Source organism: Equus asinus, chromosome 12, assembly GCF_041296235.1.
Source record: "Equus asinus isolate D_3611 breed Donkey chromosome 12, EquAss-T2T_v2, whole genome shotgun sequence".
Lineage (NCBI taxonomy): Eukaryota > Metazoa > Chordata > Mammalia > Perissodactyla > Equidae > Equus > Equus asinus.
In genome coordinates this window covers 18140434-18160757 of record NC_091801.1, presented here as the reverse complement: position 1 = coordinate 18160757, position 20324 = coordinate 18140434, and the positions used below count along the sequence as shown (strand labels likewise).

General features: G+C 34.1%; 1 protein-coding gene across 19 annotated transcripts in view; it reads left to right on the top strand.

Annotated features, from left to right (window-relative positions):
- CSPP1 (centrosome and spindle pole associated protein 1) overlaps positions 1-20324 on the top strand; it is a 151096-nt gene that overhangs the window by 100970 nt on the left and 29802 nt on the right. For 16 of the 19 annotated variants that reach the window (XR_011493170.1, XM_070481155.1, XM_070481161.1 and 13 more), the window contains 6 exons: positions 6981-7110; positions 8716-8863; positions 14875-15027; positions 18050-18162; positions 18828-18977; positions 19651-19797. Coding sequence is in view for 18 of the 19 variants with exons in the window: in XM_070481155.1 (XP_070337256.1) it covers positions 6981-7110; positions 8716-8863; positions 14875-15027; positions 18050-18162; positions 18828-18977; positions 19651-19797 (841 nt within the window). In the remaining variant the exon portion in view is untranslated. The remainder of the gene's footprint in view (positions 1-6980; positions 7111-8715; positions 8864-14874; positions 15028-18049; positions 18163-18827; positions 18978-19650; positions 19798-20324) is intronic. The other 3 variants (XM_070481162.1, XM_070481157.1, XM_070481156.1) reach the window with 2 other exon arrangements.

Sequence of the window (20324 nt, the reverse complement as noted above, 5' to 3'; positions counted from 1 at the left end):
GATTGGCAACAAATGTTAGCTCAGGTGCCAATCTTTAAGAAAAGAAAAATCTTTATGATGGAATTCTATCAATTTTGGTGGACTGAACACTAAAATATGTAGAAGTAATCAGTATTCAGGTCAAGCTGCACTTTAGGAAACTAATCAAATTTACAATGTAATGATTTATAATAATAGGAGAGTTTATAATTATTTTAAAATTAATATGTTTATTTTCTAAACATATGTATGTTTATTTTCTAAAATTTGCCACTTATACAAAGTACTCTCTTTTTATTGAGTGTGGTCTATTCAGGATCAAATTATAGAACTTTAGAGCTGAAAAGGATCTTTGGGATTTCTTAACCTTAGGTGTGTAGGTTTCAGAAAGGTTGAGTCCCTTGAAATTATATGTGTAACTTTTGTGTACACAGGTTTTTGCCATGGAAGTAGATAGTTTTTATCAAATTCTCAAAAGGATCTGTGACAGGACTCCCCTCCCAAAGATTAGGAAATGTCATTGATGGGCATCTCTTGCTACACTGAAGACCAAGTTATCTCCTGTGTCTTTGACAGTGACATCACTATTCATCTTTGATATTGGCATTGTCCTCAGTAACTACTTTGTCACACTCATTTCTAAGCTTGAAAATAAATTTGACCCAGCGTCTATATGGTGCACTTCATGGTCTGCATGATTTCTAAGGAGTGAGAGCCCTGGATCACCAGGGAAAAAGGAAAAATAAAAAGGAAGGAAAGTAGAGAGAATGAGGAGATTTCATTTGCTGGGGAAGCACTGCTTTAACTTTACCCAACACTTAGAACCTCCCATCTTTGACATAGTTCCCATCGCAGACCCCCATGAACAGCAGGGTTTTAGAGATTCTACTAGTCTTATTCCATGAATACCATCAATAAAATCTATAATGACTCAGGGAAAAAAAGGGGAAAGTGTCTATAAGTTTGTGTCTTTTTTCCATTTATTTTTATTTTTTGAATGCTGATTATCTTTGTTCTTTGTTATATGTACTTCCTTTGTGTACATTTTTAAAAATAGACTTCTTGTACTGTGAAAGCAATATCACTCTTTAAGCAAAAATGATTGAAAAATTGACAAGGGCCAGAATTATAGGAAGGTGATACAGATTTGATTAATGGAGGAGGGAAAAAAGTATAGAGATTATTAAGGAAGCTGTCAGTGTCTGAGTAACAAAAAGGGAAATTTCCAAAGCAGTTGGTAAGTAGAAAGTGAAGATAAGGGACTTTAAATATTTTCCAAGGAATGTGTGAAGTTCACATTCAAAACTCATAAAATATACAGGGAAATCAAGCATGGTTGGGAATAGGCTTGCAAAAACAGACCGACAAAGACCTCAGATTAGGAATTCTTAGATAAAATATAAAATGGTCATATTGAACATATTTATATCAGGGCATAAGAAACTATGAAGAATGATCAATCAGATTTGAAATAGAAGTAACTAGATATTTTAGAAGGATCTTTTAATAATTGAGAGTATTAACTCAATGGATGGGGCTTAAAAGCAGATTTGACGTATCTAAAGCAAGAATTAATGAACTAGAACTATGGTTTTCAAAGTGTGGTCTCTAGAGTAGCAGCATCTTGAGAACATGTTAACAATGTAAAAACTCTGAGGCTTCACCCACCTATAAATCAGAAACTCTGTGGTGGAGCCCAACAACTTCTGGTTCAGCAAGCTTTCCAGGTGATTCTAATGTATTCTAAAGTTTGGGAACCTCTGAATTAGCAGATACGAAGAAATCCAGAACAAGAGAAAAAGACTTGGAAAATATGAAAGAGAGGGTAAGTTATGGAACTAAAAAGGTCTAACTGTATCTAGTTAGAATTCTAGCAAAAGAGGAAAGGGACAAAAGGAATATTTGAAGAGATGATATCTTAAAATGTTCTACAATTGATGAAAGATTCTCATCTATAGATTCTAAAAGCCCAACACCTCTCAAACAGGATAAATAAAAAAAGTCCATACCAAGGCAATCATAGTAAAACTTCAGAACATAAAAAATGCAGAGGAACTTAAAATCAGCCAAAGAGAAAAGACCTTACTCTCAAAGTAACTCTAGGAAGGAATTCAGAAGATAACTAAAGATACTGTCAGTGTGTTGAGATCATTCTATATTCAGCGAAGTTGTTTTTCATGAATGAGATTGAAGTAAAAATATTGTAAGACAATCAACTGAATTTGCCACTAGCAGACCCTCAGTAAATTAAATTCTAAATGCAGAAGGAAGGGGGTCACAGAGGGAATGTCTGCATTGCATGAAGGAGTGGAAAGAAAAAAACCGAATAAATACGTGGATGGAATTCAATAAACATTATCTATGTAAAATTATTATGAGTTTAAAAGTGAGTAAAATTAAGAGTGATTAATAGGAATAGCATATAATTTGGAAGAGGTTAGTGTTTCAAAATTTTTGTATCATTTGGGAGGGTGGTAAGCATTCTGATTAGCTTTACTCTTTGATAAGTTAAATATGGGCATTATATTTCTAGGGTAACCATTAAAAGTATATGGACAAAAGGTGCAACTTACTAATGTACTAAAGGAAAAAAAATCAAAAAGGAGGCAAAAAATGAGGATAAAAAGAAACATAGAAAGGTTTAAGGAAACTATTTAACCCGATTAAAAGTCCAAATTAAATGACAAACTTAAATTTGATATTAGTAAATGGTTAAGTATCAAGTTTAAAGAGAAATCTTGTCATACTAGATACAAAAGCAAAATCTAGGTACATGTTGCTTGTAAGACATGTTTAAAAAATGATATAGAAAAGTTGAAAGTAAAAAGATACAGATATACTAGGAGAATATGAATTAAAATGAAGTTTGTTTAGCTATATTAACATGAAATAAAATTAGTTTTTCAGTTTATAAAACTTTTTTGAGACAAAAAGTATTCTTTTATAAAAAGTAAAGGTTCATTTTAGCAGGATAATATAATAAAAAATTTTATGCACCTAAAAACATAGTGTCAAAATGTATATAAAGCAAAATTTTAAAGAATTACAGGTGAAAGTAGACAAATACAGAATCCTAGTGTGAGACTTTATCACTTGTTTTCATAAGTGATAGATAAATCAGAAAATAATCAGTAAGGTTATAGAAGGATTCACTTAACATAATTAACAAGCTTACTCTAATGGAAATGTATGGAAATGCATCCCAAACTTCAGAATATATATATATTTTTTTTTTTTTAAAGATTTTATTTTTTTCCTTTTTCTCCCCAAAGCCCCCCCAGTACATAGTTGTGTATTCTTCGTTGTGGGTCCTTCTAGTTGTGGCATGTGGGACGCTGCCTCAGCGTGGTTTGATGAGCAGTGCCATGTCCGCGCCCAGGATTCGAACCAACGAAACACTGGGCTGCCTGCAGCGGAGCGCGTGACCTTAACCACTCAGCGACGGGGCCAGCCCCCAGAATATATATTTTTGTTGCTCTCATAGGAATATTTATGAGACTGATCACATCCTAGTCCTTAAAGGAAGTCTTTTTTTTTTGAGGAAGTTTAGCCCTGAGCTAACATCTACTGCCAATCTTCCTCTTTTTTGCTGAGGAAGACTGGCCCTGAGCTAACATCTGTGTCCATCTTCCTCTACTTTATATGTGGATGCCTGCCACAGCATGGCTTGACAAGCACTGTGTAGGTCTGCACCCAGGATCCAAACAGGTGAACCCAGGGTTGCCGAAGAAGCAGAATGTGCGAACTTAATTGTTCCACCACTGGGCTGGCCCCAAAGGAAGTCTTAATAAATTTCAGTGGACTCATATCCTATGTATCACTTAAAGTAGGAACCCATTTTAAAAATAACTTTAAAAACTCAGTATATTGGAAATTAGAAAATAAGGAACAAATTGGAAAATACATAAAATGAGATGAAAAATAAAATAATGATCATGCATCTAAAAAGTGAGAAACATAACAGCAACGTAAACCCAAAGAAGCAAGGAAAAAAAGAAAGAACAGAAATTAATGAAATAGAAACATTCAATATAGAGGATCAACAGAGTCTAAAGAAGTAGGTTCCTTAAAAAGACTGGTAAAGTAGTTCTCTGTTGAGGTTGATCGTGAAAAAAAAAAGCGAGAAGTATAAATAAGAAACATTAGGAGTGAAAAAATTGTCACTGTAGTTGTAATTAACCTTAAAAAGACACTGAGGATATATTATGAACAATTTTGTGCCAATGAATTTGGAAATTAAAGTGAAGAAGAAAAAATGCTATTAACATTTAACTTAAAACTGACTTGAAGAAATAGAAAACCTGAACAATATCAAAACTGTTAAAGAAAATTGGGTCATAATTTTCAAATCTTCCTACACACTCCGTGTTTGGATGGACTGGTAAATTATACCAAACATCCAAGGAAAAAAATTAATCTTACACACACTAATAAAGAGTCTAGAATAGGAGGGAATACTGCACAGCTACTATTATGAGACTGTCATAATCCTGATACTTAAATCTGACAAGGCCAATATGAGAATTGGGAATTACAGGCCAGTTTCACTCATAGACATAGATACAAGAATCCTAAAACTGAACCTCATAGTGTAGAAAAGGATATTTCATCCCAACTTGGAATTATTCTGGAAAGTTGGATGACTAAGTGTAGTAGTGCATATCAGTCACGAGTATAGACTTGGCAGGCAGAGTGCCTTGGTTTGAATCCTGGTTTTACTAATTAGCTTGAGGCATGTTTCATATTCCTTGTTTATTAATTGGAATGATAATGGTATCAACTCATACAGTTTTTCTGGCGATTGGATGAATTAAAATACGTAAAGTGTTTAGAACAGTGTCTGATATATACTAAATACAAATTGATGTTAGATATCAATATTATTATTGTAAAATCAGTTACTGTAATGTGCCATATTAACAGAATAAAGAAGAAAGCAGTATGATCATTTCAATAGATACAGAGAAAGCATTAATAAAATTCAGTATCCATTAGTGATTAAAAACTTAACAAAATAGGTGAGGGGGAGCCTACTTAACCTAAGAAAGTATAAACGTGAAAAACCTACATCATATGGTTTACTTAAAAGTGATATGTTTAAAACATTCTTTTTTTTTTTTTTTTGAAATTGACAATAAGACGTGTTCTTATTATCACCATTTCCTTTGGGGCCCAATAATTGCAGCAAGGTCAAAAATAAAAAAGAAAGGAAGGAAGATATGTATAAGGATTAGAAAGGAAGAGAAAAAACTGATTATTTGCAAAAGAATGTACAGATAAAATATTAGAATTAATAGGAGTTTTAACAGAATTGCTGAATACAAGATCAATATATAAAAAGCAGTTGCAGGAAATGGCAGTTTCTTAAAAAGTTAAATATATATTTACCATAAAACACTGCAGTTCCAATCCTAGCATATGCTTAAGAGAAATGAAAATATATGTACACACAGACTTGTCTGTGAATGTTCATAACAGTATTATTCATGACAGCCAAAAAGTATAAATAATTCAAAAGCCTATCAACTGGTAAGTGGATAAACAAAATGTATTATATCCATGCAATGAAATACTATTTAGTGATAAAAAGGAATGAACTGCTGACACATGCTACAACATACCTCAAAAATATTATGAGTGAAAGAATCTATCTATATCATATGGTTCCATTTATATGAAATATCCAGAAAGAGCAAATCTATAGAGACAGAAAGCAGGCCGCTTACTTGTGATTGCCTGTGGCTGGGTTGGGTACAGGGATTGGTTGCATATGAGTATGAGAAATATTTTTGGGTTATGAAAAAGTTCCAAAACTGGATTGTGGTGATGATTGCACAGCTCCATAAATTTACTGAAAATTATTGCACTGTATAATTACCACCCCTACCATTTGTCTCCTTCCTCCCATTCTGATCTGACTGTACATACATCCCTAAATCCTCTTTGGGCCAGGGAGGAGTTGATAAATAAAGGCTAAGAATTTAGGTCCTTGAGTGAGGGGTAAGAGATAGGGAAGAAAAATGAGTGAAATAGATACTGAGAGAGAATCTATCCATGATGTGATTTATAGCCAATTTGTTTTGAGAGATTGAGTTACTTGGATAAGCCGTCTCAAGTTTCTTTATTCATTTACACATGCTTGCTCTGAAAAAGTATAAGGTCTGTTAGGAACCATTTGCTCTGGTTCTCTTCATTTTCCCTTTTGCCCACTCATAATCCAGTATATACAAACATCTGTTTATCCTAATAAAAAATTGTAAATAAATTAGATAAGTTAAATATACAAAGGGAACTCATTATTTAAGGTGATGGTGATGTTTTTGGAGATGAGAAGTCTTTTGTAGTCTCTTTTTTATAATTGTAATTTTATTATAAAACTAATAGAGTTTATCTTTTATAATTCATATTTTTTAAGTGTATTGTTTTCTTCAAAGTGGCTGTGTTCCTGTACGTTAACATGATTTGTATTTAAGACAAATAGCACTTTATTGCTTGAGATTTATATAACCAAAATATGTTTTAAATTTTTGCTTTTTTGCTTCCTGGTAAGTTTTTTCAGAGATTTTTATTTATTTGGGGCAGTCAGACTTTTTACTGTAAATATATTATTTCATTCTTGAAATGGCTAGGAAGTTATTTTATACTGGAGTACATTTCTTAAGTAAATCATTAGTTATGATATTATTTGATGGACTTCTACTATATTATTATTTCTATGCATTCAGAAAAGTGCCTGCATCATATGTATACTGCTTAATGAATTATCTCAAAGTCTTTTCATCCCCATGTAACTGCCATCTAGATCAAGAAGTAAATCCAGTAAATTTGAAAGTTCCATGAATTGTGAAAGCAGACACAGGGGAAAGAACTTAGGAAGGGGTCGTTTACTTAAGGATTTCTCTTTGACCTACAGAGAAATATCTTTTCTTGTTTGGAATATTGCATTTTCTTCTTGCTTAGTCATAAATGGGTTCAAATGATTAATTGTGTGTTTGATGTAGGAATACAGTTAGACAGAATGAACTGAAAATTACAAGTGATCGAGCAATAAATTCAGGATTGTTTTTTGAAGATAAACCAAAGCCTTCAAAACAGTCACTTCAGTCTTACCAAGAAGCTTTGCTGCAGCAGGTATTCATTCATTCCTTTATTCACTCATTTAATGTTGAACATCTTACCTGTTAGAACAGTGGTCCCTCGGAACTTAAGAGTATGGCAGAGGAGAAGAAAAACCCGAGTTATTTATAATTCAATATGATAAGTTTTGAGGTAAACAGACTAGAATGCTGTTGGAAGCAGAGGATAGGGAGAATAGTTGCCTTGGCAGTTGAGGGCTTCATATGGTTGTTGATATTTGAGCTGCATGGTATACAATGAATAGATTTGAAATTCCTGGTGTATTCATGAAATGGAATTGATGTGGGGGAATGGGCTCCAGTGTTAGTTTGTGCTAGATTGTGAAGGAATAGCTAATAAGGGGTTTTCAGTTTCATCCTGTTACAGACAGCCAAAGGAAGGGAATTTTAAGCCAGAGAGTGAAAGAAATAGTTGATGTGAGCAGATGTGGCTTTTAGGAAGATATCTGGTTGTGATGTAGATGGTTGGGAAAGAGATGTGGCAGAAAAACCCTTCAGTAAACTATTGAGGTAGTCCAGCCAGGAGGTGATGAGGCCTTGAACCAGATGGGGAGGACTTCCAAGAGACAATCCCTGGAGTTTTATCGATAGAAATTACACATAAGGAATGAGAAGGAACAGAAGGCTTTTGGATGATTCTGAGTGTTGTAATCTAGGAGCATATGATAGGCAAAAAAGGAGGTAGAACTTTGAAGGAGGAAGATAGTGGATTCTGTTGTAGTTTGTAATGTTTGAAAAGAGTTTACTTAAGAGTAACTGTGTCAAATGTATGGATATTTTTGGGGAAATACTCATATCACTGAGAGGACCCTGGAACTCTGGGTAGGTATATGTCCATATGAGGTACTTTTCTATGAAGTCCACTTGGATTTCTTCTAAAGCTCCTTTTGTTCAGTTTTTACGTGGACAACCTCCTTGGAAAAGGGATTTTTTTTTAAGTTATAGAATTATCAACACTATTTTTTGTATGTAACTTTCCAAAATGTAAATACTTGTTCATTGCCTACCCATATGTCTCTAGACAACAACCCTGCGCTTATACTTGATGATGGTAAGAATGTATTTGTTTGGTACGCTTTCATAAAATTTTACGTATAGTAGTCCACCATTCTCCAAAGAGCTCTGAACCTTTAACTTCTTTGAATTATAGGGGTGCAATTTGCCCAGGGTAGAGTAGGTCTGGTGAAGTGTAGGGTTTAGTTTGTGACGGGCCAGGTCCCATGAAAGGAGAGATGAAAAAGGAGGGTAGGGCAATCTTAGTGGTTCCCATGGAACTGGTGAGGTTAGGGAGAGAATGGCACAGGTAGAAGTTGTGGGTGGGAGGTAGGATTTGATTTAGTCCAAAGTGGCGTCAGTGGCTGGAAAGGACTCTAGTGGCATGATGTGAGGGGAACAGCATCTCTGTATTCCAGCCATCGAAGTGTTTTTAAAATTGGATATTACATATACTTGCAACTTTAAATTTATTGTGAAGCATGCCGAAAAAAAGCCCCTCCAGTTTTTTCTCTAATAAGAAAAATAAAATAAAATCTGATATTAAAACTAGCTTTTTGTATTAGAATACTAGTCAGCACTTATGAATGTTTCTTATGTTGTTAAGATTCGGGAAAGAGAAGAAAGAAGGAAGAAAGAACGTGAAGAAAAAGAAGAATATGAAGCTAAATTAGAAGCTGAAATGAGAAGTTATAACCCCTGGGGGAAAGGTGGAGGTGGTGCTCCTCTCAGAGATGCGAGAGGAAATCTGATAAGTATGTTATTTCCATTGACTTGTTTTTAAAAGAAACTAAATTATTTTTAACTTTTGAAAAGAGTGGGGAGTAGAAAGAAGTGAGAATCATAGACTAAGGCGAGGTCTCTCTTTATGTAGCTTAATCAAAAGAGGTATTTTGATAATAAATGTAATAACAGGTTAGAAAGCCTTTCTTCTTCAGAATACTATTCATTTATTTTTATTGCAAATTTCCCACTCTGGTGATAACAACTCAATCGCAGAGAAAAGCTTATATTAGTTGGCAAATTTTTACCCAAACTAAAATTCTAGTAGTTAGAACTTTGAAAAATTTACTAGTAAAAATAATAAAATCCTTATTACAAGTTTTTTTTAAAAAACTAGTGAGACGTCTTTAAAATAAGTGATCTGGAGTAGTGCCGGGAAGCAATGTTGTGTTTAATTCGTATATGCCATATAGTTGCACAATGCAAGCACTCCTTTGAAAAATAAAGACCCATGTAAGAAATTTTCTGGCAGGTTGCAGAATTATATTGATTTATCTTTCTATTATGTGCTCTCAAAAATGTTTGATAGAAAAATCACACAACAAGCACTTGAAAAGAGACTCTATGTAACTTGTTATATATATTAGGATGACCTCTGATTAGCTTTTAGCTAAGAATGAAAGTAGAGCAAAGATAATGAGTTTTTGAAAATTGTTTAATTAGAAATGAGAAATGAATATTAGAAACCCATGAAAATGGTTAAAATATAGATTTCATGTTGTTCTTCAGGTGATATACATTATTGTAGGGATAGTTGAGTGATGAAATCAGATGATTTTTTGGATATTGAGTTATTAGTTTTGTATCTTTGATTCTTTGGTAAAAATGGCTTTTTAGAAAAGATATATTTGAGGCTCAGTTAAATTAACAAGGTAACTCTTTTCTTACCAAAAGATTTGTTCCTTTCTTATCCTCACCTCATAAATACTTTCCTCACAGTTTTGAAGACTGGAACTCTTGCTCTCTCTATAGACGAGGTGGCTTTAGGTGATACATAGATAAACATTTCTTATTTTAAAAGTTAAATATGGGGACTGACCCCAGGACTGAGTGGTTAAGTTCACATGCTCTGCTTTGGCAGCCCAGGGTTCACTAGTTCGGATCCTGAGTGTGGACCTACACACTGCTCATCAAGCCATGCTGCGGTGGCATCCCACGTAGAAGAACTAGAATGACCTACAGCTGGGATATACAACTATGTACTGGGGCTTTGGGGAGAAAAAAGGGAAAAAAAAAGAGGAAGATTGGCAACAGATGTTAGCTCACGGCCAGTCTTCCTCGTACACACACAAAAAAGTTAAATGTTTCTTTCAATGTATTTTAGAAAAACAACTGGTTTTCCATTCATGGATAGTACTGTAACATTTCCATTTAAAGTAAGGGTATTAGTCCAGACATTTAATGAAAGGTGCTGAAACAGGCAACCTCCAATTCTTAGAGGCTTAAGACAGCGTAAGTTTACTTCTCACTTATGTCACATTCTGATGCTGTTTGGATGGTTCTCCTCCACGAGGTGACTCAGGAATCTGGGTCTCTTCCATTGTGTCACTCCTCCATTTTGAAGTCCTTCACTTCTAGCCGTGCAGACAAGGTCGAGGGGGTGGGAGAACATGTTGAAAATTGTGTTGGGTCCTGGCCTAGACGTGGAGGAATGTCAGTTTTGTCTTTGTTCCATTGTCTAGACCTACTTATAAGTTCTAACCTAACTGCTTAGGGGGCTGGGAAGTTTCGGTTTCTTTATGCCAGGAAGAGGACTTCAACTTGATAAGCATCTAGCCATTCTTTGGTACAGTGAATATAAATTATGAATTGATAGAAACATATCAGTTACTGCAAAGGAGATGCTTAAATGACTGAAACTTTGGGAAACACTGGAATAGAATAATTTCCTAGAACTTTCTAGGATTATTTCTAAGAACTTTCCAAGATTATCTCCAGTTCAGACAATACAGTTATGGTGTTCTCTAAGTGTTTAATTAGTGGAAGTGAGTAGGATAAGTGTAGGTTATTGAATTATAAAATATTGTTTAGAATTGAAGCAAACTTTTTTTTCAGATGGTTTCAGAAGTTTTATGTTTATATATTTTAAAGTTTTATTTTTTATTGAGTTCATAATAGTTTACGTCATTGTGACATTTCAGTTGTACATTATTTCTTGACTGTCCCAGTGAATAGTATTGTAGCAATTTTAATTTCTAATTTTGATTACTATGCCAAGAGTATGTAAGATATTAACATTAAGGGAAATGGGTGAAGGGTACTCTCTATAATATCTTTGCAACTCTTCCGTAAGACTTAAATTATTTCAAAATAAAAAGTTTCTTTTAAAAAACATAATAAGATATCACTACACACTTAATAGAATGGCTAAAATATTAAAGATGAACAATTTCAAGTGCCGATGAGGATTTAGAGTAACTGGAAATCTCATGCTTTGCTAGTGGGAATGCAAAATGGCACAACCTCTTTGGAAAAAGTTCTGGCAGTTTCTTACAGTTAAACATACACTTAGTATACATCCCAGTGATTCCATTCCTGGTATTTACCCAAGAGAAAGGAAAACTTATGTTCACACAAAGACCTGTAAGTGAATGTTTATAACAGCCTTATTCATAATAGCCTTAAACTGTAAACAACCCAAATTTCCATCAACTGGTAAATGGACAAACACTTGTGGGATAAACTATTGACACATGCAACAACATGGATAAATCTCAAAGACATTATACTGAGAGAAAAATGTAAAACACAAAAGGCAATACTATCGTGTCAGAGTGCAGATCAGAGGTTGGCAAGTATACAGGGTTGGAAAATTGGAAATGTTCTGTATCTTGATTGTAGCAGTGGTTATTAGAATCAGTTGTCAAAACACATTGGACAATACACTTAAAAAGGATGAACTTCATTGTATGCAAATTATCTCAATAAACAACATAAATCTAATAGGGCCAATACAATGCATAAATGAAATATAAACACTTAATCTGTCTTTGTTTGCTTCCCATATCCAGCTAGATCCCAGGATTTGGTGGTGATTTCAGGAGCACCTATCTACTTCATGCCTTATCAGTCCTTGGCACTTGGTAATTTTCTTGCAATCAGCTTTTCTTTGTGATTTCACCAATCCCTTCTTTCTTGCATTTTCAGTTTTTCTACTCATTTCTTGCCTTCCACCTCTGAACATACTTAGGTTACTTGTATTCTTAAACACAAACAAACAAAAACTCTGTTCTTGACCTTGCTATACTTCCCTTGTCATATAAAACATATTCAAAAAGTAGTCTGTGCTTGTTGCTGTAAGTTCTTACTACTCTCTTATTGCTTCATAATATGACTTCCAGCTCCTACTACTCTACTGATGCCACATTTTCAAAAATAACTGATGTCCCTATTTTCAATTTAATGGTTTTTATTCAGTACTCATCCTCTTTGAACTAGGTTGACAGTTCTTTCCTCTAAGTCCTGTGCATTCTCTTGGTGTTGCAACATCTCTCAGATGTTGGTTTCTCTTCAGCTGACAGTTATTGGGTGTGTATTATGAGCCAGGTTAAACCCTTCTATGTTTGTGAACATGGTCTTTGTTCTAGAACTGTCTTCTGACATCATGTGTTCCTTGACTTAGATATACTCTTTCCTCCATCCATTCTCTCCTTCCACATCTCCTCCACTGTGTTTCTCTTTAGACCTTCTCTGCAGATGATCTTCAAATCTCTTTATTTTCCCATGATCACTTTTAAAACTCTCCACTTCAGTTCCAACCTGTCTTCTGAATCTCTGTACCTGGTGTTTAGTGGATTATGTATACCTAGCATGCAAAACTAAACTTTACTTTTTAATTCCAGCTCATCTTTGTCTTTTTCTGTAAATGCGTCATAATTCTGATCATTCAAACTAAAAAGTACGGAGTCCTTTTGACTCCCCATATCTAGTCAGTTAATAAGCCTAATATATATATTATATAATATTATGTATTATAATATATAATAATTTATTGTAACTATATTATCATATAATATTATACGTAGGTTATAATATAATATAGGTTATAATATAGGCTATATAATATACTATATAGGTTCTGTCTCTTCAGTGTTCCTTGAATTCTCTTCTTTTTCATTCGTACTACCACCATAATTGAAATTTCTTATATCTTGCCTGAGCTGTTGCCATTTCCTCATTACTTAGTCATTCTTCTTTGTTTTTCACATCCAAGCTATATGTATCAAGAGTTTAACCAATTGTATTATTCCATATTCAAAAATCATTGAGGACTCTGGAGTCTCACTGTCTGAATTCCCATTCTTGCTCTGCCAGTTTACTGGCTTTGTGGTCTTTGATCAGATTTAGTCTGATTTTCTTGTCTATAATACTGGGGTGAAAATAGTAGTACCCCATGCAGGTTATTGTCTAGAATATAAAAATGGTGAATATTAAGTTTTAGCTGCCATTCTTGCTAGTACTACTTCCATAATTACTAAAACTGTCTCTACTATCATCTATGGAACAGAATAGAGAGCCGTAAGCTTGTGTTCTAGAGTACTGCAGAATAGGCATCCAATCTGCGTTTTCCTCTCTTAACCTCTCATTGCTCTATTACGTACGTGTGTTTTGTGCTCTAGTCAAGCTGGACTACTTTATTGTTACCAGAACACCGTTCATGTTTTACCCCCTTGGAGCTGTTTCTTACATTGTTTTGTTTCGTTATTATGCTTTCCCACCCATCTTCACTTGTGAAGCTTCTATCCAGTTTCTAAGTCCAACCTGTCCTAAATGTTGTAATAGGATATGAACCTTCCTGATTCTGAACTCTCATTTTCTTTGGTAACATTCACATGTTATTTCTTATGTTCCATCTGGTATTCTAATTGCGATTCATGTTCAAAATACATCCTTGAACATAACAAGCTTCCTGATAAATACTTCTTATATCCAGGTTTAAGTTCCCTTATACTGCTCCCGTACTATCTCAGTTGTTTTGTGGAGAAAAACTACTTTTTATTTTGTTAAAGCTTTTGAGTTCCATAATCATTCAGGTCTGTTTTTAAGTTTGACTGATTGTTTTACCCAGTCCTGCATGCTCAGATTTTTGCCATGTGTATGTAGTATCTATTGCTGTGTAACAAATTACCTATCATGTAGTGTTTTAAAATAACAAACATTTATTATCTTGCAGTTCTGTAGGTCTGTAATTTGTGAGTGGTTTAGCTGGGTGGTTCTGTCTCAGGGTCTCTCACAATGTTAGCCAGGGCTACAGTCATGTGAAGACCTGACTGGGACTGAGAGTCTGTTTCCAAGATGGTGCCCTCCCATGGCTCAGGAAGCTTCACTTCCTTACCATGTGGGCCTCTCCATAGGGCTCCTTTAGTGTCCTTATCATTTGGTAGCAGGCTTTCTTCAGAGTGAGTAATCAAATACATTAAGCAAGGTGGAAACCATAATGTCTTTTATGAAGTAGCTTCGGAAGTCATATACCATCATTTTGCAACATCCTGTTCGTAAGAAGTGCGTTACTAACTCTGGCCCACACTCAAGGGGAGGGGAACTGAGCTCCATCTTTGAAGGGAGGATTGTCAAAGAATTTGTGGATATATTTTAAAACTCCATATGATTATATTTTTCTGTTAGAAGTGCTAATGATATTGGGTAAATTTCACTATAACTTGTTTTGAATTGTTGCTGTGTTTGTTTTATGTTAAAGAGATTCCAAGTTCTTAAGTAACAGCTATGAATGTGGTTTTTATTGATTGTCGAAGAGCTATATATTCTTAAGTTCTCTACTGATTTTGAGTTTATTTTATAAGGTTTTTAGTCTTATAAATTTTGATAATTTTGTTTCTGTTTTCAGGGCACCAAGATACCATTGAATTATTCCAGCTCTGTCCTATTGTTTTTCTCTCCGATTTCCTACTTTAAGAAAATGTGTTAAGCATGCTAATTATAGAAATGTGTTTATTGAAATAAATGGCTTATTTTTCCCTCTCAGCTGATTTGAATATGATGCACAGACAAAATGTAGATGCCTACCATAACCCAGATGCAAGAACATATGAAGATAAAAGGGCTGTTGTATCTCTAGACCAAAATTTAGCCACTTCAAATGCTGAGAACCTAGAAGACTCTGCAAATAAAAACTCAGGTTTTTAATCACCTTTTTTTTTTTTTTTCCAACATTTCTAAAGTCATTCAATAATATTTCTCTTCTGTTCTCTGACAACGTTCTTACTGTGATTTTGAGAATTTGGTTACCCTGAGTCAGGAAGCATAACATATTATTCATGCTACTTTCAGTACCTTTTCTTCTTAGGTATTTTGAAAAAAGTGAATAGGGAAATATAGTTTGCTTCTTAATGGTATGTATTTTTTCTTAGCTTTGTAACTTGCTTATGTATACTTTAGCTGCTGCTAACATTTTTGTTTTGCTGGTGGGAGGACATTTCTTAAAATCAAGTAGTCTTTTTACACATACACACTTTGCTCCTTACACCCATAACTGTTTGAATTAGTGAAAATGTTATCAGATGTGGTTATGATAAATTGTACAACAAAATTCATCTTTTGCTTATTTGTAATCATTTGCCATCTCTTATAAAATCATAATGTACAAAGAAATGAAGTAGTTAAAAATTTAATTTGAGGGGTTGGTCTGGTGGCATAGTGATTAAGATTGCATGCTCTGCTTTAGCAGCCTGGGGTTTATAGGTTTGGACCCTGGGTGCAGACCTACACACCACTCATCAAGCCATGCTATGGCAGTGTCCCACATACAAAATAAAGGGCGATTGGCACAGATGTTAGCTCAGGGACAGTCTTCCTCAAGCAAAGAGAAGATGATTGGCAACAGTTGTTAGCTCAGTGCCAATCTTCCTCACCAAAAAACAAAACCAAACCAAACCAAACCTAATTTGATATCTGGTCACATCCCTCTTTCTTAAGTAAATGTATTTGATTTGCTATTAAACAGCATCCTTTAATTAAAGGCTCTATAAATTCAAAGTTATTTAATATCTTTCTTTATGGCTTGCTAGGAAAAGTTGTCATCATCTTTCGTTATCAAGTATACATGGAAATATGTTGTATATTTAAAAATCAAAAGAAGGTTAAAAAATACACCACCTTGTACTATTTTTCTTTTTGTTGTTCTTGTTGTGTTTTTGTTTTGAGGAAGATTAGCCCTGAGCTAACATCTGCTGCCAATCCTCCTCTTTTTGCTGAGGAAGACTGGCCCTGAGCTAACATCTGTGTCTGTCTTCCTCCATTTTATATGTGGGATGCCTGCTACAGCATGGCTTGCCAAGCAGTACGTAGGTCTGCACCCAGGATCCGAACTGGCAAACATGGGCCGCCAAAAGCAGAACATGTAAACTTAACAGCTGCATCAGAGGGCTGGCCCCCACCTTCCACTATTTTTAATGCCTATAGAAGTAACCATTTATTTACTATAAATTCTGCTTTTGCACTTTCACAAAAGTTTTGATTTTAGACTAGAAAAGAACTTTATATTAGGAAGTCCTGAAATATTCTGGTCTGATCGTATAGTCTTTAAAAAATTTTTTTTATTTTTAACCTGTATGACTTATTGGCCAGACAGGCAGTTTAAATGGGGAGCTGTAATTAGAATCACTAGCCTCACATCTTTCAAGCCTTTGATGGTAGCACTAGTTTCTGCAGCCTTTTGAACACTTCAGGAGATGGATTGTTTGTTGTTTCCATGGGCATCCTGTACCACTGTTTGATCTCTGATTACAAGAAAATGCTTTCTTAATTTGATCCACAAGAGATTTTACTCAGTGGATCTGGTTTTGATTTTTGGAGCACTAAAATTAGAACTTTTAATTTTGATGAAATTATTAATTTAGCTCTCACTCTGAGTCTGTAATAATTCAATGTGCAGCAGGAGCATCAAAACAGCTTTTCATATTATTGAAGAGCATTTTGGCCTCTTTCTGATGATCATTATTTTTCTCTTCATTTGCTGCTGCTTCTAGTAGTCTGTATTGAGATCTTAATGCTACAGACCCCTTCTCTATGCTTTTCTTCTACATCCAGTATTGTTTGTAGTTCTGTCTCAGCCTAGAACTTTATCTTATTAATAACACTTTCAGGCATGTAGCTCTGCTTACCAAGTAAAAACACTGGAAAAATTAAATTTCCATAACCCCTTCCCAAAAAAGAGCATAAACTTAATGACTGATGTTTAATTTTGTTGTTTAAGTGTTGATTTGGCTGTCTGCTTATCTGTTCATGTAAGCATTAATAAATTTAAATACAAAGGCAAAATAGATCTAAATGGCAGCTAAATTGCAAAGCTGTCAGCTTACACAAACTACATGAATGAGACAAATAAAATACTTTAGATTGATAGTATGAAGAATGAGCCAGTAACTAAAAAATAGTATAAAAATTTATGTCAGGCTTAAATTCCAATATCGTTTTTTTTTTCCTGCATTCAAAGAGACTTCTGGGGTATAATTATTTTTCAAGTTGCTTTTGTGAAATAATTTTCTTTCCTTTCCCAGAATGTATAATACTATTTTATAGGTATTATATAACATTTTTATTGTTCATGTTTATATCCCATTAATTCAATAGACTTTTTAAGTAAAAATTATTGCAGTGATTAAAAGAGTCATTCTAATTTTTTAAAAATGTTTTTAGAGCTGACTTTCTAATCTCTTATTTAAACCATGGATGGATGTGAAGACTTTTGGAGTTACTGATTTTTTAAAACAATTCTAGAAATTTTTTGATATATGTATACATAATACATTTTAATGTGTAGTTAGTGTTCTTAAAAAAGTATATTTACATAGATAAGAGCTTAAACATGTACTTATTTTTCTCTCCATGAATTTTGCTTTAAAGCCTTTGCTGCAATGAGAGTTGTTTAGGCTGTTAGCGTCAATGTTTCCCTGGTGTCTTTCAGGTGTAGATACATAATGATGTTTCAACTATTAGTTTTATTTCAGTTTCATCATTTTTCTTTCTCTCATTACTTTTCATTTGGTCTTGAGTCTAATCTTAGCCTTCGTCTTCTGATTTTTCCTTCTGGACTTCTGAATTTAGCACATTTTTTCAAAATATGAATTTATTAGCAAAGTCTTCATTCTTTAACCTGTGCATTGGCTAATGGTATGTTTTTTCAAAATTTCCCTTTCAAGGTCATATGCAAACGCAGAGCTCTCCTTTTGCTCGGGGAAATATATTTGGTGAGCCTCCAACTGAACTTCAGATTAGACAGCAAGAATTATACAAGAATTTTCTTCGTTTTCAGGTGAATTGCTTATTTGATCATAGTTTCAAAGTTTCGTAAGAATTTTAATAAACTGAACTTGCAAATATTTTATCCATAGGATAAGTAAATTCTAAAATTCCATGCAGTTATCTAAAATATCTAATTTATATCAGATATAAATAGTACTAAAATTATATTATTTCACTTATATCTGAAAAAGGAATAAGGAGACATATTAGCTATACCGGTCAACTTAATAATTTCTAAACTTTACTAAATCATTAATTATTAAAGAATGCTGAAATTTCTAAAACTGAAAGACAATAAAATATTCACCAATAGGCATAGAATGAATCTTTCTAGATGCTATGTGTTAGTTGAAAATCAACATTTTTTTCTCACATGATTTGATATTTTTGACTAAGTAGTTTAGATTGTAAATAAATAAAAACTAGTTGTAATCACACTTTGCAATTATTTCCCAATTTATGTATGTAAGCAGATAGCATTTAAAATAGCAGAAATGCCCAAAAGAAGACAGTGTTTCTTAATTGAAAATTTTAGGGACTTATTTTTACTTGCAAGAAGGTATGAATGTTGAAGGGTATAAATGTTGAAGTCATAGGATACTATTAAAAAAAATTAAGTGTTAGTCTAACTTTTTAGTAGTTTTTGCAAAGTAATAACTGGGTTTAATTCTTTAGATTGAGGAAAAAAAACAAAGAGAGGAAGCAGAGCGAGAGAAACTGAGAATTGCAGAGGAAAAAGAAGAAAAACGGCTTGCAGAACAGAGGGCACGAATTCAGCAAGAGTATGAAGAGGAACAGGAAAAGAAAAGAGAGAAAGAGGAGGAGGTACATTTCTTTCCTACTCTTTTTCTGCTTGGTCTGAAAGTGAAATCTTTATTTTGACTTGAAAAGATATTTATTATTTACAAAGGAGAACAGCCTTGGACCACATTTAGAAAATATCAGGTCAATATTCATTCATTGGCTACTAATTAATTAATTAATTTTTATTTTTTTATGAGGAAGATTGTCCCTGAGCTAACATACGTTGCCAGTCTTTCTCTTTTTGCTTGAGGAAGATTGTCGCTGAGCTAACATCTGTAGCAATCTTCCTTTATCTTATGTGGGATGCTGCCACAGCGTGGCTTGACAAGTGGTGCTAGCTAAGTCCATGCCCAGGATCCAAGCCTGCAAATCCTAGGCTGCTGAAGCAGAGCACACAAACTTAACCGCTACACCACCGGGCTGGCCCCTGGATATTGTTTTGTTGAAGTGGAAGACTAAGTTAAGAAAGAGAGAAATGATGACTTTTTTAAGCCAAAAAATAGTTTAGGCTGATTAAAGATCTTATGAAAAATACTTAATATTTTATTGTTAAGCAGACATCTTTATGTTAAAGAACACAATATCACCTATATCTTCAATTGTATTGCTTTATTTCACACAAATAAGGCAGCAGGTTTTTGAGTGGATTATAGAATGTATATATGGAGTGTATATTTTTCTCTGTATTCTAAAGCAAAGGCTAAAAAATGAAGAGCTTATTCGGTTAGCTGAAGAAAGACGAAAAGAAGCAGAAAGAAAGAAGAAAGAAGAAGAAGAAAAACACAACCTACAACTTCAACACTACTATGAAAGAGAAAATATAATCGGGGAAGAAACAAAGGTAAGTTTCAGACAAAAATGTCAATTAAAGCCTACTTTCAGTATAAGAGTTATGGAGTTACTAGCAAAAGAGAAAAAGTGAAGGAGGTGCCTGTGTTCATCCCTTCCATCTTACTGCTTTGTCTGAGTGCAGTGCACTGAACTTCCTTACTGTGCTTTGTTGCTGTTTGCCCCAGTGAATGTGCTGGCTTTACTTACCTTAGCCATTCTTATTCTCCTTCCCGTGGCCTGTGGGTCAGCACCCTATGAACTGTTCATGACAAGAGTAAGTACAGAAGTTGAGAGTAAGTGTTTGGGAACTTTTGTAGCAATTTGTGTGTTGAATCTACTAATAAAAAAGTTGGGCTTGAAATGTATACTGTCTTTTTAAAAATTTTCACTTATCTAGTAATTCATTCTTACTCTGTTTTACACATTTGTCCACGATGGATTGGAAATTAAAAAAGAAACTGATGGGGGCCGGCCCGGTGGCGCAGCGGTTAAGTTCGCACGTTCCGCTTCTCGGCGGCCCGGGGTTCGCTGGTTCGG